At 42.5% G+C, this 27,233-nt stretch overlaps 1 protein-coding gene across 3 annotated transcripts; it reads right to left on the bottom strand.

Annotated features, from left to right (window-relative positions):
• Positions 1-282: 282 nt before the first annotated feature.
• On the bottom strand, positions 283-23,224 carry Slc19a3 (solute carrier family 19 member 3). Of its 3 annotated transcripts, none has more exons than XM_076549930.1 (6): positions 23,116-23,224; positions 12,116-12,270; positions 8,237-9,050; positions 5,209-5,401; positions 2,351-2,492; positions 283-1,795 (listed from the first exon to the last, which is right to left on the bottom strand). In XM_076549930.1, the coding sequence occupies exons 2-6, from the start codon at positions 12,266-12,268 to the stop codon at positions 1,640-1,642; spliced, it is 1,458 nt and encodes a 485-aa protein (XP_076406045.1). In that variant the 5' UTR covers positions 12,269-12,270; positions 23,116-23,224; the 3' UTR covers positions 283-1,639. The 3 variants fall into 3 exon arrangements, with proteins under 3 accessions (XP_076406045.1, XP_015864136.1, XP_006990429.3); XM_016008650.3 differs by lacking the exon at positions 23,116-23,224 and adding an exon at positions 20,356-20,531; XM_006990367.4 differs by lacking the exon at positions 23,116-23,224 and having other exon boundaries at positions 12,116-12,466.
• Between the last annotated feature and the right edge of the window lie 4,009 nt (positions 23,225-27,233).

The raw sequence follows: 27,233 nt of genomic DNA, 5'->3' as shown, positions 1-27,233 counted from the left end.
AGAACTTCCCACTTAATAGTTCTGGAGAGTGGCTGTCTATAGGTACTCAAATTACAAAAAAAAAAAAGTACCAGTTAAGAAGATATTGCTGTTTAGGTCTTTGGGATAAATTTTATTTTCAATCCTATTGGATTTTAAAATTTGGAATGAAATATATTTAAATTACAAATCCTAGGTCAGTATTCTTTTTTTCTCCTGTAGCAGACTTCTCAATAAATACTCCACTGCATTTCAAATGGCAGACATTCTTAGACAACACTCAGAGAGATTAACAAATTTGGATTCTTTTAAAATTTTAATATTTTATTGAACATAATCTCTGACATTTAAAAATTAGCCATGGGCCCAAGGGTTGATCTATCTTAGTGGCAGAGTATTTCTCTGGCATATGTGAGGCCCTGGTTTGATCCTTAGCACCAAACATAAAAATAAATTAAACAATTAGCGTTTGATTTCTGCAAGTGTTTTCTTATGTATAAAAGTTGCCGGAAAACTCTGGAATTTCCTTCAGAAATGTTCTACACTCATCAATCAAACACTTTTCTCCAGGGTCATGGTGAGAAGAAGGCTCATCATCTCTCCCAGGCCATTGGGAACTGATGTGAGGGCATTCCAAGGACACACAGGAGCATCTGGAGTAATCTCTGGAGGAGAGTTCCAATACAAAGTCCCGAAGGGACCACAAAAGGAAAAAAATGACATCCGTGAGACTGCCCAGTAACAACTTGTGAAAAGAACGACGGTATTTTCAGAGTGGAAGAGGGACTCTCAGAAATGGGCACAAATCTAGTCATTCTTTCAGAGAGCTGTCATTAAAACAGAAGTCTGCTTAGTGGAAGAGGAAGAAAATGGTCCCAGGTGCTGCCTTTTTAGATCCTCAACATATGTAAGTCAACTCCAGGTCAGTCTTGTTGGTATAAGTGCTCACTCAGAGATCATGATTTCTAGGAGGCTTACATCTCTTCATGACTTGTTCCCATGCCCTTTGCTTGTTCTCAGAACGCATCAGAACTTTAGCATTTCCAAGTTATTGTTATTCATGTGGGTTCCCAACGAGGGTTGTTCACAGCTGTTAATATTGATAGTTGATATTGTCACCTTGACAGGATCTAGAGTCACTGAAAATGTATAAGCCTCTTTGAATATCTGTGAGGGATTATCTTTATTAGGATCACTGAGGTGAGAAGACTCACCTTAAATGTGGGTGGTGCCACCCCCCTGGCTGGGGTGCTATGTTGACTGAAAAGGAGAACGTGGTCTGAACACCAGCTTTCACTGTTCTCTTCTTTCTGATTGCAGGTGGAATGTGTCCAGTAGCTTCTTTCTGCTGCAGACATGCTTTCCCTTCCACGGTGGAATGTACACCCCGCCCCAACTGTGAACCACAACGAATTGAGTTCCTCTCTTAAGTTGCTTTTTGTTAGGTATTTTGTCATAGCATAACGAAAGTAACTAATCCAGTTGTGGTGGCCTATATGGAGTGCTTGGAATTAGCTGGGTAGAAAGACATTTAGCCTGAGACTGAGGTTTGGTTGTGGTTTTAGAATTCATACTGGCCGAGTGTCTGGGTATGGCAAAGCACGTCTGGAGGCCCATCTTGAAATCCTACCCTTTTAAAATTGGAGTTGAGGTAATTGGGTTAGAACTTTGTCTCTTGTGGGTGTGGCTCATTGGGACTCTGAGTGGCAGCAAGGCTCTCTACTTCCTTTCGGCACTTGGCTGAGTAGATAATGTATATGCTTCTCATTAGGAAGACCCCAGCAATGATAGCAAAGTAAATTCCATAAACTAAAAACTGGAAGAAAACAAACAATTAGCTATTTATAAAATTTGACCATTTGTATCACTGATAATATATAACAGCCTCCCTTGTTTGATTGGATTATGGGGTAATTGATATCCAGAACTTAATACGGGTTACTCTGACTGGACTCTTCTATCTCAAATGAACCAAGGTTAAGAGTGTAAGCATGGGGAATAGTGATGAAGGCTCTGGCTTTGAAGCAGGCTGCTTAGGTTCAAACCCTAGCCACTTCAGCAATAGTGGAGGGAAACCCCAGTAGATCCCAGGGTTCTATCTAGGTTTTATGTTTGAAGGCTGGTTCAGTGTAATGACTTGTAAATGCTGAGGTTACTTCTTACCCACCTTCTTCAAGTAGATATAAATCTAGTCATTCTAAACTTAGTTGCTGTTATAATTAAGGACTGCATATTTAAAACTGCTCATAACCAAATAATTTTTAAAAAATCTTCAAGGTTGGTAGTTTATGATCAAGACATCTTAGAAGCAAACTGGTTATCTATATTCCTAGCTATTGTGTCAATAAAGACCAGAAGTCCTGTGGCTTACCTGAGTGGTGATTTGCAAGTGGAGCCCTCTTTTATCTGCCACAATCACAGTCATGATGGCTTGAATCACCAAAGCAATAAAGGTGTCCATGCCAAGCACCAGGGCATAAAGCTCTACACTCAGGTTAACGGCAATCTGAAACCTGCCATTAAATGCTGAGTTAGTATTTAACCATAGAATACAAACAATTCTTATCTAATAATAGAAATTGAAGCTGGGCATGGTGGTACATTCCTATAATTCTAGCATTCAAGAGGCAGGAGGAATTCAAGGTCATTCTTGTCCACATAGCAAATTTAAGGCCACCCTGGGGTACTTGAGACCTTGTGTTAAAATCAAACAAAAAACCAGAACAAGACATAACAAAAAAGTTGAAAATAGTGTTGTCAAGGCACATTTTATCTCTTATCCAGTATAGACAAACAGGAGGAGCAAAGAAAAAAGAATTAAATATTGTTAAAGGTTGGATTAAAGACACTATGACAAAATTTCTTCTGCATAATCTATCATGTTCCAGAAATTAAATATAAATCTTAACATCTTATAACTTGAAAATATTGAATGTCACTTGCTTTTATACATGTTTGCAATGAAGTTTTATAAAAATGCAAACATCATCCAACCTGAGGACATAAAAAAATATAGTCAGTTTATTGTCACTGTCCTACAGTGAGAAGATATTGTGAATCGGTGATTTTTTGGAAGATTCAGACCATGGTTGGTTGTGCAACTGACTGAATCCATAATCAGTTTTTAACTAGAGATGTCAAAATCTTACTACATTTCTTAGACTGCAGATAAAAGGCTTTGGGCCCTGAAAGTTTTTTAAATGCAAAGGAATGGTAATAGTTCTACCTTTCAATCCTCATTATAAAAAAAAAAAAAAGAAACTAGACCTACAAGTTTGATACATTAAACCAAGATATTTTAGTCAAAAACAGCTTTCTGTGATGGTTAATTTCAACTATCAACTTGATACAACCTAGGATCGCTTGGGTAGAGAGTCTTAAAGAGGGATTGTCTAGATCAGGTTAGCCTGTAGACACATCAGTGGGGGACTGTCTGGATTATTAACATGGGTGGCATCATTCCCTAGGCAGGAGAGCTGAACATAGAAGAAAACTATCTCAAGAAGCAAGGATGCTTTATTCTCTCTTTGCTTTTAGTCATGGTTATAATATGACTCCCCCCCCGCCCCAAGGTTGGATTGTAACTTGGAATTATAAACCAAACAAATCCTTTCTTAGTCTCTGTCGCTTTTGGCCAGAGTATCTGCCACAGCAACAGAAATGAAACCAGAGTACCTGCTAACTAGTTACACCTCCATTTTCTTCTGCGCTGTGCCTTGGAACTCAGACGCTAGTGTTTTACTGTTTATCAAACACTTTTCACAAATTAAAAATGAAACTTGATAGAGCTTGTCACTATGTCTCAGATGTAGCTTGGAACTAAAATGCATGTTTCTCATCTCTTTTTGGCTAATACCAAAGAAAACTCCCTTTTCCTCCTCTTTTCTGAGACAAGATGCATGTGGCCCAGTCTGGCTTCAAGCTTGCTGTGTCATCAAGGATAACCTTGAACGTCTGATCCTTCTGCCTCTACGTCCCATGTTCTGAACAACAGGAGTGTTCTACTGTGTCCAGTTTGAAGGGACACTCACCCACTCGAGCATGTGGCTCTGGCAAGCCTTGCCCTCCCCCTCCCCCATTCCCTCATTCTTGCTAAAACCCCTTAGATGGCATTCCTAAAGCTATAGCCCTCAAGGTCTGTTCCCTTATTTGGCTACTTCCTTCTCCAGAGGCTGACCACCAAGGTCCAGCTATCAAAGTATTGAAGTTCAGCAATCAGAAGCCCCCTTTGGCTACCTAATTAACATGCCCAATTAAAATTAAATACCTCATTACCTAACATGGGGTTTCCTCTTTTACCTTTATAAACCAACATTTTCCTATGTGCCACATCTGTCTCCTCTCTATCCAGAGGCAGTTTTTGTCTCCCTCTGGGGACAAATCCACCTTCTCTCTCATTTCCTTCCCCTTCTCCCTGGTCATCCGTCTCTGTCACCTCCTATTCCCTACACTTTATCCCCCTGGGGCAAAGATCTTTGTGCAGAGACCTTGGTCTTGGGGTCCCGAGCTGATACCGCTCTCTTTTACTGTTTATGTAGGGCTAGGATTCGAAGCCAGGAGTCCATGCGTATGTGGCAAGCACTTTACCAACTGATCTACATAGCCTGTTCCCAAAGAAAATTTCTTGTAGGCAGCTTTAACTGTACCCATACAAGCTCACATGCTTTTAAATAATTTCTTTCTAAAATATATAAACCAAAACCTCTTAAAAAGTAGACATAAGTATTAAAGGAAACTGAATTTCAAAGACCTTATTTTAAAAAAAAATGATTCCAAAGCACATAGTTCCAGGTACACGTGAAGCTGGAGTTTTCTTATCATCTTTACATCATCTCTCCCACCTCCAACTTTTCATAACTTTCCTGAGACTATTTTGTTCACAGAAAGTATGTGCTTAGAACTTCCCAAGCAACTAAGTGAGGCTAGGGATAAAATCTAAACCCGTGCATCTAAAATTAAATTACATCATACCTTATTATGACAAATCGTTGGAAGTAAAAAGAAACCAAAAGTAGACCATGGGTCCTTGCTTTTGGTTCACACAGTATCCCAGATTTTTTCCCCCTTGGATGACTTGGCAGTATTCAGCTAAATGAAGAGATGGCTTCATTGAATTCCCTTCACTATGGAGTTAACATTTGACATTGCAACTGATGGAGATCCTTCTGAAGTTCTCAGTGAGTCTTTAGGAATCCAGGAAAGAGTAGGGGGATGGTAGGGGACACTTACACTGCTATGGTTATAAGAAACATATAGCTAGCCTTGACCAGTAAATAGCCCACATAGCACACCCAGATGCTGAGCGTGTAATGCATGAGAAACAGAGCGCCAGAGATGATGGCCGAGAAGATGGCTAGACCCAGCTCTCCTAGGAGATCCCAGTTGACCTTCACATAGCCCACTGAGAAAGCCGCCAACGCTCCTGGAAACAGACATGGATAAAGAAGTCAAGCTATTGACCTTGTAGGAAGAAAAAAGAATTGCATCAAAGAAACAAACAAAACTCAGCTCTTAAGCAATTACAAAGACGATGAATGTATCATTTCACAAAAACTATGTGATTCACTTAAATGAAGATTTTTTTTTAAAAGAACTTTTTTCAAGCAGGTTTTCTTCTTTTCTCACTTCCTATTGTTTTCAACCACTTCGCTCTTATACTTTTAATTAGTATTAACGACATATCAGGCATACACTAGGCAGAAGAGATAAAAGGTGCCAGAACACAGCAGTGTGGGAAGCAGTAACACAGGAGCCCTGTCATTTACAAAACGCCAGGATAGCAAGCATGTAAATGTCTTACAAATAAAGTTGCTCTATTGTTTTCAATTGTATGTTTTTGAGTGGTGGGTGTCCCAATTTTCTTTCTTCTCTTTCCTTCCTGCCTTTCTTCCTACCTCCTTCCATCCATTCTTCCCTCCCTCTCTTCTTTCTTTCCTTCCTTCCTAGACTTAAGGGACCTTTTGGAGGTCTCCTTGTATTGCGCTTGAACTCCTGGGTTCAAGTAATCCTTCTGCTACAGCTGACATGATTTTCTTGAGGCTTTGGACAAAAAGGACCTGTACTGATGTATAGGGTTTGAGAAAGTGAACAACCCTTCGGTTAGTAACTATGCAATCAGTTAGTAACTATGGTTCTCTTGAACTGAACAAAAGATATTTAGGGCTCAAATTATTGATAACTAGACAATTATTTTCCCATAGGTGATCTGCAGTACAACTGTCTCTAAAAAGGAATAGCTATTACCAAGAACTTGGGCCATAGGAGCAATAATTTCAACGATCTAATTCTGTCACAGCCTTGGCTGTTAGGAGTTTGCTGAAGCCTCCCAAGAGGGAAACAATAATAAAACAGAGGCTACGTGCATTTCTGAAGCTTTCCATAGAGGAAGGTGTAGAAAAATATCCTACTTCCTAAAACATATCTTCAAAGTCTCACGTAACATTTACGTTTCCATTTACGAGTATATAAATATTTATTGCAGAGTATGCTTCAAAGGCAAATTTCTTTTTGATATTAGAATGCTGAGTCTAACATCATGGAAACTGTGTAAAAAAGCCACTGGTGAAAAATGTTGGTGTACCACCTAGAGGTGTGAAGGTCCCTAAGAAGACTCTCTGCGTAAGATCCTGGAAACCTTCACGCACTTTCTAGTGTTAAAAATAAAAACTCTGAGCCGGGCGTGGTGGCGCACGCCTTTAATCCCAGCACTCGGGAGGCAGAGCCAGGCGGATCTTTGTGAGTTCGAGGCCAGCCTGGGCTACCAAGTGAGCTCCAGGAAAGGCACAAAGCTACACAGAGAAACCCTGTCTCGAAAAACCAAAAAAAAAAAAAAAAATAAAAAATAAAAAAAATAAAAAAAATAAAAACTCTGCACTTTCTCTTTTCTTTTAATATTAAAAACCATCTGGACTCTCGTAGCTCAGGAAATAAGGGTGGCAATCAACAAATGAGACCACAGGAGACTGGAAGCTTCTGCAGGGTGGAGGGAAGCAGACGAGTGAAGAGGATGGCTACAGAATGGGAAGAAAGTCTTTGTTATTGGACACAGACAGAGGCTCTATGTCTACAATACCTGCATCCAAAACACTAAACAGGAAACTGAACAACCAGGATGGAATGAGAGTAAGGACACAGAGGTACAGGGGGAAGTATGCCCAACATACAATATGCACTCATTGGGCACAAATATGCCCAACAACATGTACTTGTACACAAGATCGAAAAGACCAAAACAGCCAAGGCCTGGCTTAGCTTAGTCAGTAAAGTCCTTGCCTTGCAAGCCTGAAGACCTGAGTTTTAGCCCCAGAACCCATATAGAAAGCTGGGCATGGTAGTGTATTGTATTTCCAGCACTGGGAAGGCAGAAACAAATGGAACCCTAGCCCAAACTGGCCAGACAGTTCGGCCTACTTGGTTCGTTAAAGGCTGGTGAGAAACCCTGCTTAAGAAGAGAACAGAAAAAGATGACTGACACCCAAAAGGTGATACTTAAAGTTGTCCTCTGGCTTTCACATGTACCTGCATGTACACACACACACACACACACACACACACACACACATGTACACACGCACACACATGTACACACATACACATACCAAAAAGATAAAAAAAAAAGAAGTTATATTGATGTCACTCATCTTTAAACTAAGAATAAAACAAATTATCAAACTTTAAAATATATGAACATAATACTGAAGGAACAGGGCACATTATCAACATTTATTTTAATAATGAAATGGGACCTATGGATTCTACTAGAAATACATTACTTGGTTCTAAGCTTTATACTCTGGAGTTATTTGTAACTCTAACATATAGCATAAAAAAGTTATTGTACTCTTATTTTTCCAGTGCCCTCTATCCTTGAATGGGAAGATGGCTTAGTGGGTAAGTGGTCTTATGATGGAAGCATGAGGCCCTGAGTTCAAATCCCCAGAACACCTTTAAAAAGTTGGATGTGCTTGTGCATGCCTGCAATCCCACTGCTGTAGGGAGCAGAGACAGGAGGATCACGGGGCTTGCTGGCCACTAGCCTAGCTCTGGGGTCAGCAAGAGACCCTATTTTAGGGGACACCTAATGGCCTCCTCTCACCTCTGTGCACACACAGCCACACACACGTATGTACATATACCCCCCCCCCATTAAAAAATACTATACTTTTTGATCATAGCTAATTAATCACCAAGGAGAAATTTAGCATCTGGAGCAATGCCCTTCAGAGGGTAATAGAGGAGGATAGAGATGTCTACTTACCTCCAAATGTTGCAATAGCCTCTACTGCTCCATTATAGATAGAAGAGTCTTGGGAGGGTGCCTTGTTTTCCCATAAGACTTGAACAAAGTTCAAGATTTGGTTATAACCTGCTGTCGCAAAAGCCCACCACAGGGACCAGTAAAAAAGGTGCTTTGAGGAGTAGCACTCCTTCAGGTCTTGGAACCAACGCACAAAGGGTCTCAAAGCCACATTTTTTGGCTCTGGGTTGTTCCGCTCTCTGTCCCCTGGCTTCCCTGAAGGGGCATGCAGTGCTGGGTGAGCTGCCTCGTGGTTCTTCTGAGCTTCCTCAAGGACAGTATCTTGTTCCAGTGGCTTTTGATGGGCTTCTCTCTCATACTTGGTATGGAAAAACATGCTCTTCTTAGGCATTGGTAGAAAAAGTAAGAAAACAAAGGATACAGAGACACAGGCCAAGGATATGTAAAAGAGGTAAAAGTATGGCAGGGTTGCCAGGGATACCAGGAGCTGGGCCAGCACTGAGCCGGCTGTGTAGGCCACCAGTGTGACACTCCGACAGTAGCTGCTCACTTTCTGGTAGTGCTCTGGGCTGACCATGCTATAGATGTAGGAATAGTAGCCTATCTCTGTGGATGTGACGATCCCAAAGAAGAACTCAGCCACCTGCATGAGCATCACCCCTTGGCCAAACAAGAGAAGCAGGTAGCAAATGATGAAGGCAATGACGTTTAACATGATGATTGGTTTGTAGCGCAGGTAATCGGTGAGGATGAACACAGGGGGCAGCGTTGCCAAGTAGGAGTATGTCCAAACAGGCAGGACCTCATTGGTCATCTGTGGGGTCGATATGTAGGGGTGACCAGAAAGCATGGCATATCTCAAAGAGACGTGGTAGATTTGTACCTCAAAGTCACATGTAATCAGATATCTTTGTATTATGGGGAAAAAAATAATAGAAAACTGATCTACAGGCAAATTGCTAAGAAAGAGTTAGTGTCTTTGCTAAATGAAAAACAAAACAACAACAGAAATAACCCAATATGAGGCTGGGGGTGCAGGCGGTGGTAAAGAAAAAGAAAAAAAAAACCAGTACTCCAAGCAATTTACATACTTAGGTGTATCCTGGTAGAAGAGTTCTAGGGAGATAGTATGCCCTCTGGATTACATAAGAAAGTTAAGTTTAAGTAATATGTAATAGTTGAGTAAATTAGTTTTAGAAAATTCAAGTTAAGTTTAAACTTAAATACTCTGATCTTCTGAGATTTCCGAGTTCTTAAAAAATCCCAGTCTATAGAACAAGTTCCAGGACAGCCTGGACTACACAGAGAAATGCTGTCTCGAAAAAAGCAAACCAAACCAAACAAAAACCCAGTCTAGGGGGCTGGAGAGGTAGTTCAGTGGTTAAGAGCATTGGCTGCTCTTCTAGAGGACCTGGGTTCAATTCCCAGCACCCACATGGCCGATCACAGCTGTCTATAACTCCAGTTGTAGGAGATCTAACACAGTCATATGGACATACGTGCAGGCAAAACACCATTGCACATGCAATAAAAATTAATAAATTAAAAAAAAACCCAATCTACTCTTACACAAAGGTTAGCAATGTTAAGTACAGAGCTCACAATGTAAAGAGTGAAACAATCTCCCTCTCCTTAATTCACCATTGTCTTCCACCTGTCAGAAATCTGGGTGGACACACACAATCGGTAGCAAGAGCCAATGGCTTTGCCAAATTACCAAGTGGGAACAGGTAATGCACGTCATTTCCTTCCTGTTCAGATTTGCTGGGCTCTCCAGCTCCTCTCACCCTATCCATGTCTACAGATTTGTCACTGCTTGCTTGAGTTTACTGTGGGTCATATTACTGTTTAAAGACAAACACATGAGTGCTCAAGTTTCGCAGGCAGAGAGGATGCAAAAGATTGTTAATGATCTTTAAGTGTGATGGGTAAGAGAGCAGTCTTTTGAATCACTCAACTTTCCCTCATTGACATCTGGGTCCTCCATGGTCTCAGGAGGGCCCAGATCTAACCCGTGGTTATGAAGGCGAATTTATTCACTTGTCCATAGTGTATGCAGAGGCAAACCTGGTGGGTGGGTGTAGTGGGTAGACATTCCAGCTTTGACCTGGAAGTTCCAACCCCCATTGAGGCTTCGGCAATGGTCACGCCTACAAGGCAGGGCTGAGAGAGGACACTGAAGACCTGAGATCTGGATGCCCGGGCTCTCTTGGTTCCTGGATCCTGGACGCTGGACTGCGCTACACCTTTCCCAGACCCTGCAACCTATCCCTTCACTTGTAAGTTACCCCACAAAATAAACCTCCCTTTTAACTACGTGGAGTGGCCTTAATAATTTCACCAATAGGTGGGTTAAGCTGACTTTGGGCCATCTCTGTGACCTTTGTCTTAAGTATGACATGCTTCAGTCCAAGGAACTCTGAAGCCATTCTGTTTCACACAATGAATCTGGCTTCCGTCTTTGCCCATTCCCTACTGATGACCCACTACCAATTAGATTTCAAGGTGAGGTCACATTCCACACAGTATTTTCATGGTTGTGGTTGGAGATAGTAAACCAGCCTAGGGTGATTTTCTAGTTGGGTTGGTACATTTTCTTCTTGTACCTTTTAGACAGAGAGAGAGGAAGGGAGGGAGGGATGTATTCCTGGCTAAACTGGATCATGCTATGTAAACCAGGCTGGCCTTGATGTCACAGAACTCCACCTGCCTTTACCTCCAGAGTTCTGGGATTAAAGGCTTGTGCCGCTGTATCCAGTAAGAATGATCCTTTTGAGTAAGAGAACTTGACTTTCCAGGAAGGAAGATCAGGGAATCAATCTGTTTATAGCACATTCGCTGCTAAATAGTTCTTCAAAACTGAGTAAGAGTCACAAAGAAATACAATCATGTGTTGCTTTGAAAAATGTGTCTTTGGCTAATTTTGTTTACTGTGCAAACCTTGCAGAGAGTGCTTTCAGAAACTCAGGTGGTATAACTAACTATATAGACCAGCTATGTGGTGTATAGTAGCCTATTGCTCTTAGGAGCTGGAAAAATAAAACACGAGGCTAACTTAAACACAAGAGAATATGATGCAATCGAAAGGTACAGTAACCACAGGATGTACGGGCTGATGCTGGTGCAGTACGGTACTTTTATTTTTGCTACGTGGGAACATACCTTAAGACAATGATAAAAGCATCGGTAAATGCATAGGCAGTAACAGCCATTTACCATCATCACCAAGCTTTACATTGCATACTATATATAAAGGTGTGCGCTGTATTTTTATGGGTGATAGAGAACAGCAGTGCATTTGTTTACACTGATATCACATAAATATATACATAAACATTGAGGGGTGATTTTAAGCCGGCTATAGTGTTACTAAAGAATTCTCTGGGATATTATGATTTTAACTATAGTTAAGATAGCTATACTTATAACTATAGGGACACCATTGCATATATGGTCCACCATTCACTACACATCATTATGTGACATGCAATTATATTACACTTTCTTATTGCATCCTGCTTATACTCAGTGGCCTCTCGGTTTCTCAGAAGGCATTCCTTAGGCAGAGAACAATTTTAGGTAAGTGTAATAAAACCAATGGAGACCTGAAAAACTCCTAGGGATGCAGACTAACTTCAACACACTGAAAATTAAAATACTCTTCATACATGTTAAGTGTTTGGCTTAACATTTGAAGGTGTGAGGAGGAAAGAGCAGTTCTATTATGTAATAAATTCTGTGAGAATGGGGCTCACTGGAATTCCAAGTTTGTTTTTTTTTTTTCTATCTTATTGTAGACTGAATGATATCGCTACCTCTGTGTTTAAATCCTACTGTTACCCACCCCCCCTCCATTAAGATATGTACCCATTAGCTTACCTCTGTTTCGGTTAGATTCTTACTGGGTTCAAACAAAAATGGGATTAAGAATGCCTCGGAGGGCCTGAACATGGAGAAAAATCCAAACAAGCAGAGTATCACAGTGGGGTAAACCCAAGAGTTGCTTGGCGGGGTCCTGGAACAGCAGTTCATGGCTGGGCAAATGGAAACAGAGGAAAGTTGAGCCATGTTGATCCTTGTCTGGCATCTTGGAGAGCATGAAAACCTGGTTATTCCTATACATTTCATGAAAAGATGATGTTCATCCATCTGCTCTGAAAAGCTGGAAAAGTAAGAGATGAATTCCTTTTCACACATTTCACGGGGAAATCCTCTTTTTTTTCCAGAGGCCCCCTTTTCATTCTTGCTGGAGGGAATCGGATTTCTTTAGTGTTTTTTTCAAACATAGTTATGGGCAGCTACTAATAAACCCTGAGTGGTTGGTCAGCACATGCTTGATCCTAAGTCAGATACCAGTTAATGAATCTATGTTCAATTGTAGCAGCGAAAGTGCTTCCAGATGAACAGACTGGATTAATCAAGCCCTGGTATCTGCCCACTCCACTTTCCATGGATTTGATAATTTTATATATATATATATATATATATATATATATTTTATTTTACAATACCATTCAGTTCTACATATCAGCCATGGGTTCCCCTATTGGATTTGAGAATTTTTAACACATTGACTGGCATTCATTTATTATAAATTTATCTTTCTACCAGACTGTTCCTGGTCTGGAATCTTACTGGTTGTATAATAAACAACTGAAATACATGTTATGTTTCCCCATCTTTGAAGAGTTTCTAATTTTTCAGTTAGAAGAATTGATCAGGAAACATTTGGGTGGCTCAGCCAGGCAAGCCTGATGTCTGAGTTTGATATCTTTAGTTCCCCACCCACCCCACCCCCATTTTTTTGAGACATGGTTTCTCTGTAGTCCTGGCTGACCCAGAACTCACTGTGTAGACCAGGCTGGCCTCACACCCAGAGATCCACCTGCCTCTGCCTCCCAAGTGCTGGAATTAAAGACGTGTGCCATCACGTTGCACATGGTGGCAAACATCTGTAACCACAAAACTCTTACCCTAAGATGGGAAGCAGACGTTAAGAGAATTGTCCAGAAGCTCACAAGTCAGCAAGCCTGTAGTACATAGTACAGGAGACACAGAGACCCAGCCCTAGCAAGGTGGAAGTCCATAATAATCACCTGAGAGTTGGCCTCTGATCTCTAGACTCTACAAGTGCACCATAGCATGTATGTGTCTGCCTCCACCCCATCCCATATTTAAGGAAATTAATTGGATAAAGATTTAAATTTCCCCCATATTTCCACCCTCACCCCATATTTTCCACTGGTGCCAGTTATATTTGGAAATGGGAGGCGTGGCTTCTAAGGCAACCACTCCACTTTTCATTATGAGTGAGTTCTTCTCTAAATGTGCAGTTGCAGATTATTCATGGGGATGGGTCATTAATTCTTCACACTTTTCCCTAGTGTTGATACTTGAAGTTCAAACTTCAGACATAAAGCACAAGATCTTAGTTACTGCCTAGAAAGCAAACAGCAAACCCAACCAGCCTTATTGTATGGTAGCTATATTTGAAAACACCTGACACCCCTACCCCCCATGGATTACAGTAAGCACAGAGATGTTTATTATATCTTCATATTTGAGATCAGATTCATAGTGAGAGGCATTTTTGGTGGTCGTGATTTTGCTTACATTTTGGGATCATCTATAGGAAGGTAGTTGGCTATGGATATGACAGATTTCTGTATATTTTCTCATTAAAGCATCAGAGTAATCATAATTCCAAGATGACTATGTGAAAAAGAAATCTCACCATTGGATTGGAACCATGATCAAGACTAGTATTGCCGGGCGGTGGTGGCGCACGCCTTTAATCCCAGCATTCAGGAGGCAGAGCCAGGCGGATCTCTGTGAGTTCAAGGCCAGCCTGGTCTACAGAGCAAGATCCAGGACAGGCACCAAAACTGCACAGAGAAACCCTGTCTCAAAAAACAAAAACAAAAAAGCCGGGTGGTGGTGGCGCACACCTTTAATCCCAGCACTTGGGAGGCAGAGCCAGGCAGATCTCTGTGAGTTCGAGGCCAGCCTGGACTACCAAGTGAGTTCCAGGAAAGGCGCAAAGCTACACAGAGAAACCCTATCTTGAAAAACCAAATAAATAAATAATAATAATAAAATAAAAAGAAAGGGCTGGAGAGATGGTTCAGAGGTTAAGAACTGGCTGTTCTTCCAGAGGACCCGGGTTCAATTCCCACCAGCCACATGGTGGCTCACAACCATCTATAATGAGATCTGGTGTACTCTTCTGGCTTGTAGGCATACATACAGGCAGAACACCATATACATAATAGATATTTTTTTTTTTTTAAAAAAAAGACTGGCATCAAGGTCTCCTAACTCCTATCAGGATCCTTTCACCCATTCTACTCTGCTTTAGTGTGGTGACACGTTCCCATCTACCACTGTATTAATCTACTGACAGACTCTTTACACAGAGAAAATAAAGTGTTGGTATAATATAATGACAGCCTTGCTTTAGCGTGAGGAACGAGTTTCCAAACAGGAATCCATGGCTGACACTGTGGCTTAATATATAAAACTTTCAAAAGGGAATGTTTGAGTGGCCAGAATAGTTCAAGTGGATGCTCATCCCAGAAGGGTGGACCACCTGGGTAGAATGCCAGGTGTCCAGGTAGAGGTGCCTGTTCAGTCACATCACATTTTGTCCTCACCCAACCTTTAACAAGGTGCCCTAGACAGCTGCACAACTTTTCTCTTAAGTTAAATAAGATCAATACCATTTCCATTTATGTCAACAACTCTCTGGACTTCTCAGGTTAGAAAGCATGATGACTGCATTTTGGAAAATGGTTCCAACAGTGAGCAAGGCAAACTTGAGTTTGTCTGACCACTCTCAACTTACGCCCTCAGCCCAGAAACCATGGGCTTTCTTTTCTCATTTTCTGAGCTTCTGCCAGGCCTGCTGGGACTACCTTCCTATCTTATTAATGGTCTCACAGGAATGATTATCTCATATAGCCAACTACTGAGGCTAGAGCATCTTTTGAAGGCTGGTGGTGATAGGGTGGCATTTGTTGGCTACATGTGGAACATTCAACCTCTGTTGACCATAGATTTGGCTGTTGACCCGAAGTTATCCTCTCTGTGCATCTTCCTGGGCTGCTAGTAGGACCATGGATTCTTTATCTCTTGACTCCATATGGTCCAAATACACCCACTTGGGAAGGTAGTAAAAAATATGTCCCTAGAGTGTAAGTCACACAAACTCAGGGCAAGTTGTATGGCTCATTACTCTGTCCTAAGTGGCTAGAAAGTACCTGACAGTCAGTAAGCCCTCGAGGATGATGGGGAACTTAATAAGCAAACAACTCTAGCCTATGTGGACAATGGGGATAGAAAGGGAAGATGATGTCAGGATCAGGAGAGACACAGGGCATGAGAATGCACACAGTTCCCTTGCGGTTGGTTCTTCTGGGTGCACTCCACTTTCTAGTTGTGTCGGTGAAAGGCCAGATCTCTTGCAGTAGTTTTCACACTGTGAAAATTAATTTTGTGGAGGTAGAGGTAATATTGTTCTCATTTAATTTAGCTTTTACTTTCAGTTTTTGAGAGCATCTCATATAGGCCAGGCTGGTCTCAATTCCTTATGTAGCTGAAGACAGCCTTGAACTTCTGATCCTCTTGCTTCTACATCCTGAGAGTGCTGTCCTGTCTGGGTTTACACAGTGCTGGGGTGTGAGCCCAGAGCTTCATGCATGGCATGCAAGCACTCTACCAACTGATCTATAGCCCCAGCCTTTCATCCTCATCTTATAGAAGGGAAACAAAAGGTTAGAACGTGGACCTGGACTAGGTTCTTCCAATCCCAACTTCCCTAATCTTTCCTCATCTTTGTGGTCGGAAAGCCCGGATACATTTCCAAAATTTCAATTCTGGCTTAATTTAGGATACTATCCATTCTGACTGTGTTGTTAAGAAAAATCTAATGCTCATGAGCCGGATTTTTTTTTTTCTTTAAAGCAAAACCATTAAAATTGGAGTTCACTGCAGAGTCAATGAGTGTTTTTGTCCCCATGTAACTTTTGTTTATTTCAATAATAAAAAAATACACAAACACAATTACAAATGTGACTCACGAGGCAGTCTGGGGTCAGGAGTTGAAGAGGAAAGAAGTGTAAGTGTGTATGTGTATCCCTCAGAACACACTGGGGCAAGTCATCCCAGGACACCTGTGTGGTCCTGGAGGGCCACAGCCTCTGGACTCTTAGATGCTGGGGCATGTGACATAGCTCACTACATAAAGGCACTCACGATGCAAGTCTGGCATCCTGAGTTTGATCCCTGGAACTCACATAAAGGTGGAAAGAGAGAACCAACTCCAGAAAATGATCCCCGGGCCTCTGTACATAGGCTGTGGGGCATGTAAACACACACACACACACACACACACACACACACACACACACACACACACCACTTAGAATAAACATATGGACTACAGTGTTTAGTTGTGTCTCTGACCACCCTACCATCCCTCCTAAAAGATACAACTGAAGTTCTCCTTGCTTTACTTGTGTAACTTGAGGACACGAACTGGTTTGATACTATGAGGTGATCCTTCTGAAAGTAAATTTACCTTTCCCCTCCATCTCCTTGCTTTCCAAATACAATAATCCTTTAAAAAGTGGCTCCATAGCAGCGGTCTTTATACATTACTCATAAACCTTACAAATGTGTGTGTGTGTGTGTGTGTGTGTGTGTGTGTTTGTGTGTGTGTGTGTGTGTGTGTATTTAAGGTACAAGAATACTGTGTGGGTTGAAGTTAAAGAGAAAAAAAGAAGCAGATGAAGCAAAAGAAGGAAAAAGGAGGAATAAAAGGAAGGAAGGAAGGAAGGAAGGAAGGAAGGAAGGAAGGAAGGAAGGAAGGAAGGAAGGAAGGAAGGAAGGAAGGAAGGACAAAACATCGTCCAAGCAAAATCATGGCTCTCAGATTTAAGTGGTGAGCAAACATCAGTAAAGACCGGAAGTGCAGCACACACGGTGGAGTTCATCAGCCACTCCTTCTAGCTCAGACTTGAGGCAGCTAAACCTGCAGCAGAAGTTACCCAGGTAGCCTGGGAAGGATGTGGAGGATTCTGCAGAGGGAGAGATGAGGCTCACAGCACAGAGGGAGAAAGAAGGAGGTGAATGGACCAGGAGAATAAATAGTAAGTCTCAGCCTCAGGGTCCTTCCCCACCACGCTGGACACTGGTTGGTCTTACCTGGTCCACCCACTCTCATGACAAGAGATCATCGCAACCAACCCATAACTTTATCTCTTCTAAGACGTAAGATTTACTTGTGTTTTGACAGTGATCATGTTTGGGTGGAAGGCTTCTCATGTTTTTTTTTTTTTTTTTTTTTTTTTGGTACTTTGAGAAAATGTCTTTAAATGCTGCCTCTTACATGCTGGCTATCCTTGGTTGTCAGAGTTTGACGTTGTATTCTTCAAATCGTTACCATGTATCGACTTCTTTTAACCACTGCCTAAAAATGTCCTTTCCTAAAAAGCAGGAAATAATATATTGGCTTCAAGGTAAGTTCATTTGACATCTCAAGTCCATGACATCCCGTCAGGTAAGGTCTTTCTTCTTTCAGAAATCCGAAGCAGAAAGCTCCACTTCCTTGTCAGGATTCCATGCAGGGGTGGGGGTGGTTACCAGGGAAAGCTAGAAGTCACTTCCTGATTCCACTGCTGTTCCTTCAGTTAGCCTGGACTCACCCCTGCCATGACTGGTAAATCAAACCCTTGTCACGCTGGCACACAGAAAATTTCATATACTGTTTATATGAACACACACACACACACACACACACACACACACACGGGTTCCAATTCTCCCCCCATAGATGGCTTACAGAGCTCAGGAAAAGATGTTTACTGGCAGATTATGAGGGAACATTACAAAGGTTACTGATGGTAGTTCCATGACAGCTAGGATGAGGTTAGGAGATGCTGCAAGCTCCAGTCCTCTAAGCCTTAATCCCTCGATCTCCCCAGTTCCTAGCACTATACTGATGTCATCTAAGGGAACCCACTTTCAGATAAAACCATTAGCATAAACTGTAGTGTCAACAAAAGGCTCTGAGATGAAAACAAACAAACAAACAAACAAACCCAGACACTCCTACCACTCTGGAATTCCCAAGAATGACAGGGAGTGGAACTATGATGGAGTAATGCACATTTTCTTTTGTGCCAGCTGCATTTTCTAAAAACCCCATCTCCTAGGCTTTCAACACTACCCATCAATTTCCTCAATGGACAGATGCAAACTAGAAGTCTGACTAGCAAAAATTGAAATAGCTACTTTGAACCGATATCAGATCATAAAAGCTGAGTGTGTTTTTCCCTCTACTTCTTCCTAAAATGGGGAGAATTTAACTTTGAATGGAACAAAGGCCTGCATGGACAATAAGGCAGATCTGGTGGAGGAGGCACAGACAAAGGATGCCAGGCTACTGCCAAAGTCTATTCCTATGATGCAAAACCAGGAATGGAACATGAATCCACCCATTTCTACCTAAGCTACTATACTTTGTCTGTGAATAGTCAAATTAAAAAATGCCTTTCACTGTATGTAATACCCTGTATGTACAAAACCAATTTGATATATAAAGTGTAACACTATCCAGAGGAAAACAGATCTTTGAGACCAAGGAACTGGCAAGTATTTCAAAGAAATGACAAAAAAGACTAACCTTGAAAGAAAGAAAAAAAAAGGAGAGAAATAGAATTTTATAAAAGCAAAACCCACAAATATTTGCTTATTGAGAGATACTGTTCAAAAATTGGGAAGGGAAGTTATAGAGCCAAGAGAAAACAGCCATAATCCCAGTGTCTGCCAGAGGAATGCCACCCTAAATGTGTAATAAATTCCTGCAGCCCAGGGATAAAAGATGAGCAGGAGATCTGAACGCGTTACAAAAATGTGTCTGTCTGGAAGTACAGAGAGATACCCCTCAGAAGTTCTCAGAAACCATACATCAAAACTGCCAATGATGACTTACAATCGCTGGGAGGGCTAAGTGAAAACTGATAGGCAAGCATACCGAATGCTGGGAAGCCTTTCAAGTTAATGAATGTGTATACGTTGCTTTGCGGAAGTGCAAAACACTGCCAGCTCTTTTGAACACCATTTGGCAAGCTGTCCAAGAGAGTTCACGTTTTCATGATGTGGCGAAAAGTGAGAAGCAACCGGGGTGTCTGTTAAATGGGGAAATGAATACGCAGCACCATATTCTTTTTATCAACCAATAGCAACCGGCGGTTGAAAGGACCCCACTATTGCAAGACTAGGGTGAATAGTAAATCATTGCACTATTTCAGAAGATCCCCATCCTCCCACTCATACAGTCTCAGGTAAGCAAGACTGGCCTAAGGAGACAAAGAACAGATTAGGGGCTGCCTTGCATGGGGTTAGGGGATGGGACAAGAGCAACAGAGAACACGGAGGTTTGTGTAGTGAAAAGAATGCTCTCTCTACAGCTTGGCTGTGGTGATGGCTGTAGGTTTTTATCCAAATGTACGCAGTACGGTACATCTTAGCGTAGGGAGGCCATACCCAAACAAAGATTCATATGTATAAGGAACAAAAGTAAATTAACCTCAAACACAATGTTCCATAAAGGAATCCAGGCACGAAAAGTAATGTTGAGCAATTCCATTTATCCCTTGTCCCTAAGCAGGCAAAACTATAGTACTTCATGTTGACTGAAACCAGAACTCTGAGGTGGGGAACTGGGAAGTGGGAGTGGCCACATGAGGACACTGTCTGGGTTATTAAATATCTTAATGAGCTAATTATAAGTAGGGGTTTAATTACTTACACCCAAACTTAAATCTGCTTTCTGTCTTGAAAGTCGGTTACACCTCAATATGATGAAAGGCAACCTCCCCCACCCTCCTCTGAAGCGTTTTATAGTGACCCTCAGTTTCCCTTACAGGTACAGAGACTGCAGTAATTCCAATTCACTTGAGGGCGGGGCTCCTATATGAATGGAAAACTGAACACGATCTCCGAGTTTGGGCTTATCCCAGAAAATTTTGAGTAGAAATAGTAGAGAAAGCCAAATCTAGGACAAATGAACTAGCCCACACTTGGCCCCTTCAGAGTAATTCAGATAGATCAAGTACCTCTTTCTTCAGCGTCCTGAGTTGGAGACTGGCTTCCTGCCTTAGACTCACTTCCACTCCTTCCAGCTGCTGCGAAGCACAGCCAGCTGCATGTCCCTTTAGCTCGCGAGGAAAGGCATTCCTTAAGAACCAATCTCTCAGGGCAATGGCCCTGGCCCCTTCCGGAAGGCTGACTGATCCAGAGCCCACACCCCTCCACCCTCTTTTGGAATCCTGGTAAATAAACCAAGCCCCTAGGCTCAGAGCTTCCTGAAACACAAATGATTAGAAAGGTCTACACATTCCAAACAACGTCCACTTGGCTCTGAATGGTATTATTAAAGTAACCTAGTTTGTCTACAACACAGTCCTAAGTGACTTAAGCACTGAGAAACTAGGAAGGAGGCCCCAGTTCACTGGTAAACCTTCATGCCAACTCCCAGTCTTAGCTGTGGGGAGAAGCATGCTGCACAGATTCAAGAGGTGTGAACGGGGCCCAGATGTCCAATAAACAGGACAGAAAGGTTCACCTTGAGTCAACGGCACTGTCAAAGCACGAGGGTTACTGAAAGCATGTGCTTCAGCCTCTATTTTATCATATATGCTATTCCTCTTTTTATTTGGGTCTGGCAGCTCCCCAGGTATGTCTATTCTCTGCCTGTCTATGGCTTGACTTAAATAAATATAGGGAGATGTCTGATTAGCAAAGCTATAAAAGTGATGATCAGTTTAGCCAGAAAGTCAAGCAATAAACCAACACCCCTCGCTCCCCCCCACCTCCCCCCACCCCACTGTGGACGTGGAAGGGTGAGGACCTGACAGAGGTATGCAATGAGGGTGGGGATAGATCAGTCTATCTATTTTATAGCTCTGTATTGTAGTAACTGATAACTTTGTGAAAAAAACTTGTCTATAGGTACGCAAAGACCCTTCACCTAGGGAAGGGGCAATATTCTTCTCTCATAGAAATTAGTTTCAGTTATCTCAATCTACGTTTCCTTAATCAATATTCAATGTCCCCGTTTCACGAATGTACCCATTCTTTGGAATCTCTTTCCATTACTAGTGTCCTTCATAGTGACTTGAGATCATTAGCACCTTTATTTTTTATCTATTTATTCTTGACACAGAAAGACTCACTCGCAGTTGTTAAACAGTCTACTCTGTCTTAACTGCAAACTCTCCCGAGCTGGGGCTTTTATTTTCTCTTTGTTTTACTCCTTCTTCATTAGGTTTGAGTCTGCGGTGGCAGTGTGGGGCAGCGGACAGACCTTGACTTTGAAATCTGAACCTCTATGTTCCTCCTGGCTCTGGCTTTGCTTGTCATGTGTATAACTTCTCTTAAAATATAGAAGACCGGGTCCGGGGGATGGCTCAGGTGATATCACTTGTTGTGGAATTATTCCATCCAGATGTTAGCACGTGACAGCTAAGACTATGACTCATTTCTTCTCCTGCAAGCACACATTACAGACTCTACCAGAACTGGTGGTTCTGGGTTCTCACAGCTTAGGGAAAGATCTCAAACAGGTAAAGAGCAGAAAACTTTATGTTAATGGCTAGGGAGTGGGCCGGGGGTGGGGGCAGAATAATAAATTCCTCTTTAACTGTTTATGCCTGTTAGATAAAAAATTACAGAAGGCCATTGTATTCTTATGAAGTGCCAGCGCTAGGCCTTCACAGACTGGCTAAAAATTAAGAGTCATTCATGCCAAAGTCCTGTGTTACTAAGGTGTAGCTAAGCTGTTGGCTGAATAATGAAGTTCCCTCTGAGTTAATTCTTACAGAAAAGTAGCCACCTACAGTTAACTTGTCACTGATTTCCCCATTCTTCTGCTCCTGTCACCCCCACGTAAAGACGGGTACCCTGAAATGACTTGTACGGTCTTCCCTCTTTGTATAAATCCACCTCTCTGCCCAGCCCGATGAAGTGTCCATTCTAGAACCCTTTTGGACCATTAAACTCAATTCCTCAGCTATCATCCTTTGACATTCTTGAATTTTCGAGTTGCATTTTCCATTACAGAATTTGCTCCATTAGCAAAACTGACTAAACAAAGTTGGTATGTTTTCCATTTCTGCTACTTCTGAGGCGACACGAAGAAAAACATATTTGGAAAATTAGTTAATGTCTAGGTCTACTTAAAATGTATGTTTAATACAAAAATTCGGTTTGCCTTAGGAGATGGCAGTGTGTGTGTGTGTGTGTGTGTGTGTGTGTGTGTGTGTGTGTGTGTTGATCCTGGTAGAATCAGGGCTCTTTCCAATTCTAGAAAACATTTCCTTACCGCAGGGGCACTGACTTGATACATGGTTTTGTTTTCGTTTCTATTAAAATAGTTCTCAACAGTCTTGGTTCTTTTAATTTCAAAGTTAGCCTTTTCTTTCCCCCTTTGGAAGGAACTTTTCATTTTTTTTTGGCTTGGGATTTGGCATTCTGTGCTAAAATTGCTTCTGGTGAAAACCTAGGAAGCCGGGTGTGACCATGGCAGCTGCTGGCACTAGACCAGGATGGTTTTTTATTTCATCTACTCTTGCGGAGGTCTGTACAGGAATCCTGGCTAGAACAACTTGGGTGGGTTCCAGCAAACAAGGAATATTGAAGATCACAGAAGGCCCCAGAAGCGGAAGCCAGCGGGTCTGCGGGCTGGCGCATGCGTAAGGCACACGCTCCCCCGCAGTCTCCCACCTCCGCCCGTCCTCCAAACGAGAGCAGAGAGAAGCAGGTGACTCCGGGTTCCTGGAGTTTCTTTAATAACTATACTCCTGGGAAGGTCTTACCTATGGAAGCGGGTGTTGCTCACTTGCCGGGACATCAAGTACCTTCAGCTATTGTAGGTGCACGAACTCAAGGAAAGGTGGACTTGGCGGCTGGGCTGGGTCACTCGAGCTGAATCGAAGGCCACGCCCAACTTTGCATATGCTAATTAACGAAAGCCCCCAGGTTTTTGATCTACAGGCTTGATTCCGAGGGAGGTCCCTGAGTCGGTTTGCCCTGGGCTTAAAAACTGAAGCCAGTACCTGAAGAGAGCAACCTCGGTGTGCTGACTTAGGGCAAGATGAAGGGGAACCAGGGCTGATCTGCTCCGGTTGTCTTTTCCTGTGAGTTCTTTTATTTCAACTAAGAATCAGGAGAAAGGTAGGCTGTAATCCTCAGCTTGCAAATGAAGAAAGTGGATAATAAAGAGACATAACCATTAAGTTAGAGAGGCATAGCTTTTAGTTGGGACATCCTGAATTCAGAGACAATTTTTATAAGCACTGTCTTTCCGGGTCCTAAGGAGGTTGGTGGGTGTTTTCCTGGCACTTTAAGAGAGTGTTTGGTACAAATAGTTCATATTTGGTACAAGTAGTTGCCAGGTCCTTGAGCATAGGTGTGTACCATTGAGCTGTCCACACGAGTTCCCAAAGGCTTTTAAATTTAATTTTATCTACTTAGCATAGATTTCTCACTAGTTAAATTGGAAATACTTAAGAATGTCTTTTTAAAAACAAATTAATTTATGGAAATAAAAAATAGTCCCCCAAAGAAACACTGTTTGACTTTAAAGAGCTCCCAGGAAGCAGAAATGAAATTGGTTAACAGTCCAGCAGGTGTCTTGGATCTCTGTACTCCTAGTTTGGACTTTTCTGCCCTACCCCTATGGTTTCTGAAAAGGCTGCCCGTGAGTGTGTAGCCACACCTTGAGTATGGGAGAATTCTGTGCATTGTGCAACACACCGTTTTTGCAAAACTGGTTCTCCCAGAGAGTGTTGGACATATTTTGAAAGGTGAAAGGTGTACTGGTCTGCTCCATACCCATCTGTGAAAGAAGACCTTTTGAGAGGCTATTTTGTTTCTTTGTTACTGAGTAGCAAGCAGTAGTCATCCTCCAGTGGGACTCATCACAGCAATGTATTTGCTGATGAGACCAGGATCTGGTGCTGGAAAGGGTGGGGGGTAGCCTCACAGGGGGGCCTGGCTAAGATAATTGCTGATAAAAGCCTCAGTGTGGCTCTTGAACTTTTGCATGTAAGAAAACCACATTGTAAAAACCACTTACTAAGACTTTATTAACTAGATACTATGTATCTGTCAGTCACTCTTCTAGGTGCTTTGGCTCTGCCAATACTAATCTTCTTGAAGCGTTTACATCCTGGTTGGAGGTAGGGTTAGGTGAGGGGGAACTCCAAACCATAAGTATGGTATGTTTGTGAATGTTAGGGTTGATTAGGAAGTGTTAGGTTCCTTGGCAAAGAAAATTAGGGGAGAGTGGAGATCACATGAGAGTGTAGATCTGATGAATAAGAGGTTCAAGAGGAGAACTAGCTAGGGTCTGAGACTTGGGGTTCCAGTGGCGGAAGGAGAGGTCAGATAAAATAGCAGGAGGCAAAAGAGCAGCCACGAGGGCACCACAGTTTATGAAAGAGGATGCAGGGAGTCTGGGAAGGAGGGTTTGGGGGAAGGAATGGTCAGTTCTGCCCAATGATCAGTTTGGTACAAGTTAGTGAGTGGGAGGTCAAATGTCAAATGTCTTAGAAGAGAAAGGCAGGGTTGGAGCTCTGAGGGGAGAAAAGGTCTACCTCAGAATGAACCCTAGAAGGGCTCTGTTGTGGAATATTAGTTTAGGATGTGTTGCATTTATTTATGCTGTGGCATATTTTGTTTAATGATTCCAAGATGTGTTGCATCTTTTTTTTTACCTTGCATTTAACTCTGTGAAGCTGTGTTACTTTGCCTGTCTAAAACATCTGATTGGTCTAACAAAGAGATGAATGGTCAATAGCTAGGCAGGAGAGGGCTAGATGGGGCTGCCATGCAGAGAGAATAGATAGGAGGAGAAATCTAGGGAGGAGAGAAAGAGTGGGAAAAAAGGAGGATAGGAGGATGCCAGGGGCCAGTCACCCAGCCACCCAGCCAGCCATGGAGTAAGAAGGAAAAAAGATATATAGGATAAAGAAAGGTAAAAAAGCCCAGAGGCAAAACTTAGTTAAAGAGAAATAAGATAATTTAGGTTAGAAACGCTGACTAGAAACAAGCCAGGCGAAGGCCAGGTATTCAAAAGTAAGAAAAAGTCTCCATGTATTTATCTGGGAGCTGGGTAGCAGGCCCCCAAAGAGAAAAACAACAACAATAACATCAACAATAACAACAACAAACCCAACCAACTACGGGCCTCTCGCCAGGGGAACCTATTGAGTAAACTTTTCTCTCAGGCAGAGTTAATGGTTAAACTAGGATGTGTGGGAATGGCAGCTGTTAGCCGCAGGGGAGAGAAGAGGGTAGAGTACAGTCACAGAGCGGGGAAGGGGCTGGAATGAATGATTTCTGAGTTGTGCTCTTGTTCTCACATGTGGAAAGTGTGGTCAACTCACCTAGTGAGGGAATTGAGAATCTCACAGGGTCAGTAGTCTGCAATGTGACTCCACAAAGTCTACAAAAATCTACTTACACATTCTAGATAGGGTGGCCCATCCAAGAATGGCAGACATTAGGAAGCTGCTAGAACTGAGTCTGATTTATTCATCTCCCTCTTGGATGTTGACTCTTTGAGGACCAGGGCTTGTTTATCCTTGGCTATCCAGTGCTTGGCTGGGTACCTGGCCTAATGGAGCACTCAGCACCTGTCTGCTCACATTGGGGATGGTAAGGGTAGGGTGAGGCTGTGACTTGTCCAGTACTCAAGCTCTTGTTCAGTTGCTGGTCATGATGGTCCCTGCAGGAGAGGACCAGGGTGTTCCCCCATGACACTGTTGGCTGAAGGTGGGAAATCCTCTCCTAGTTTCTATCTTTATCATGGAATTTATTCTTAGACATGATAAGGATGAGACATCCACCAACCAAACCTCTCTGGAGTTTGAATGTCACCTTCTCTTGTTCCATTGCCCCACCCCCCATGCAAGGGAGCACATTGTACAAACCAGACAGACACATTAGAGTCGGTTAGATTTTTGTTTTATTTATTGAGAATGAGTCGCTTTTGTTTTAAAAAAAAAGTTGCAGAGTTAGGGAAGAAGATAGTGAATATATATGTTAGCCATAACTATTTTCTTTAATAAAGTGACATATTACGTTAAGCTCATAATATAAATACATTTTGCTCTTATCCATAACGTTGAGAATATATGCTAGTCAAGATTAGAAAGATTACAGCAAATATATACGTACTGAGCACAAAGTCCTAGAAGACAGGAAGAATTGTAGGAGCCTTGATATCACCAAGAAGGTCAAGAAACAACCCTGAAGCTTCAGTGTACAAAAGACCGAGAAAGCATTTCCAGTGGATGTAGGTAGACAAGAAGGAGGAAAGGGAACAGGATGGGTGGCCCAAAGTCTTACCACATTCAGTGAGCAAGGTCCCAAGCATTACTTAGAAGCACAGCCAACATCCGTCCTAGCAGCAGCACTTCTTGCAGCAACACTTCTGCTGGCAACAACAGCCCTTCTGCTGGCAACAACAGCCCTTCCCACAGCCACAGCCACAGGAGCTGCAGCAGGTGCGGCGGCAGCAGCAGCCACAGCCGCCACAGCCACAGCAGCCACAGCCGCTACAACCACAGCCACAGCCACCACAGCCACAGCCACCACAGCCACAGCCGCCACAGCCACAGCCACAGCCGCCACAGCCACAGCCGCCACAGCCACAGCCGCCACAGCCACAGCCGCCACAGCCACAGCCACCACAACCTCCACAGCCACAGCAACCCATGGTGTCAGTAGAGAAGACTCAGGTGCAGTGAGGAGAGAGACTCAGGAGAGGAGAGGGAGATGTGATGGCCTTTGCTTTAAGGGGCCCTTAAATACACCTGTGGACCCACACAGGCAGGTATAGCCGCTTCCTTGTTTCTGTCAACTTCCCTGGGAGAATCCACAAGACCCTGAGTGCATTTCCTCATGGAGTGTGCCTCACTCCATAGAA

This window comes from Peromyscus maniculatus, chromosome 13, assembly GCF_049852395.1.
Source record: "Peromyscus maniculatus bairdii isolate BWxNUB_F1_BW_parent chromosome 13, HU_Pman_BW_mat_3.1, whole genome shotgun sequence".
NCBI lineage: Eukaryota > Metazoa > Chordata > Mammalia > Rodentia > Cricetidae > Peromyscus > Peromyscus maniculatus.
The sequence above is the reverse complement of the archived record's forward strand: the minus strand, read 5'-3'. Positions and strand labels throughout refer to the sequence as shown.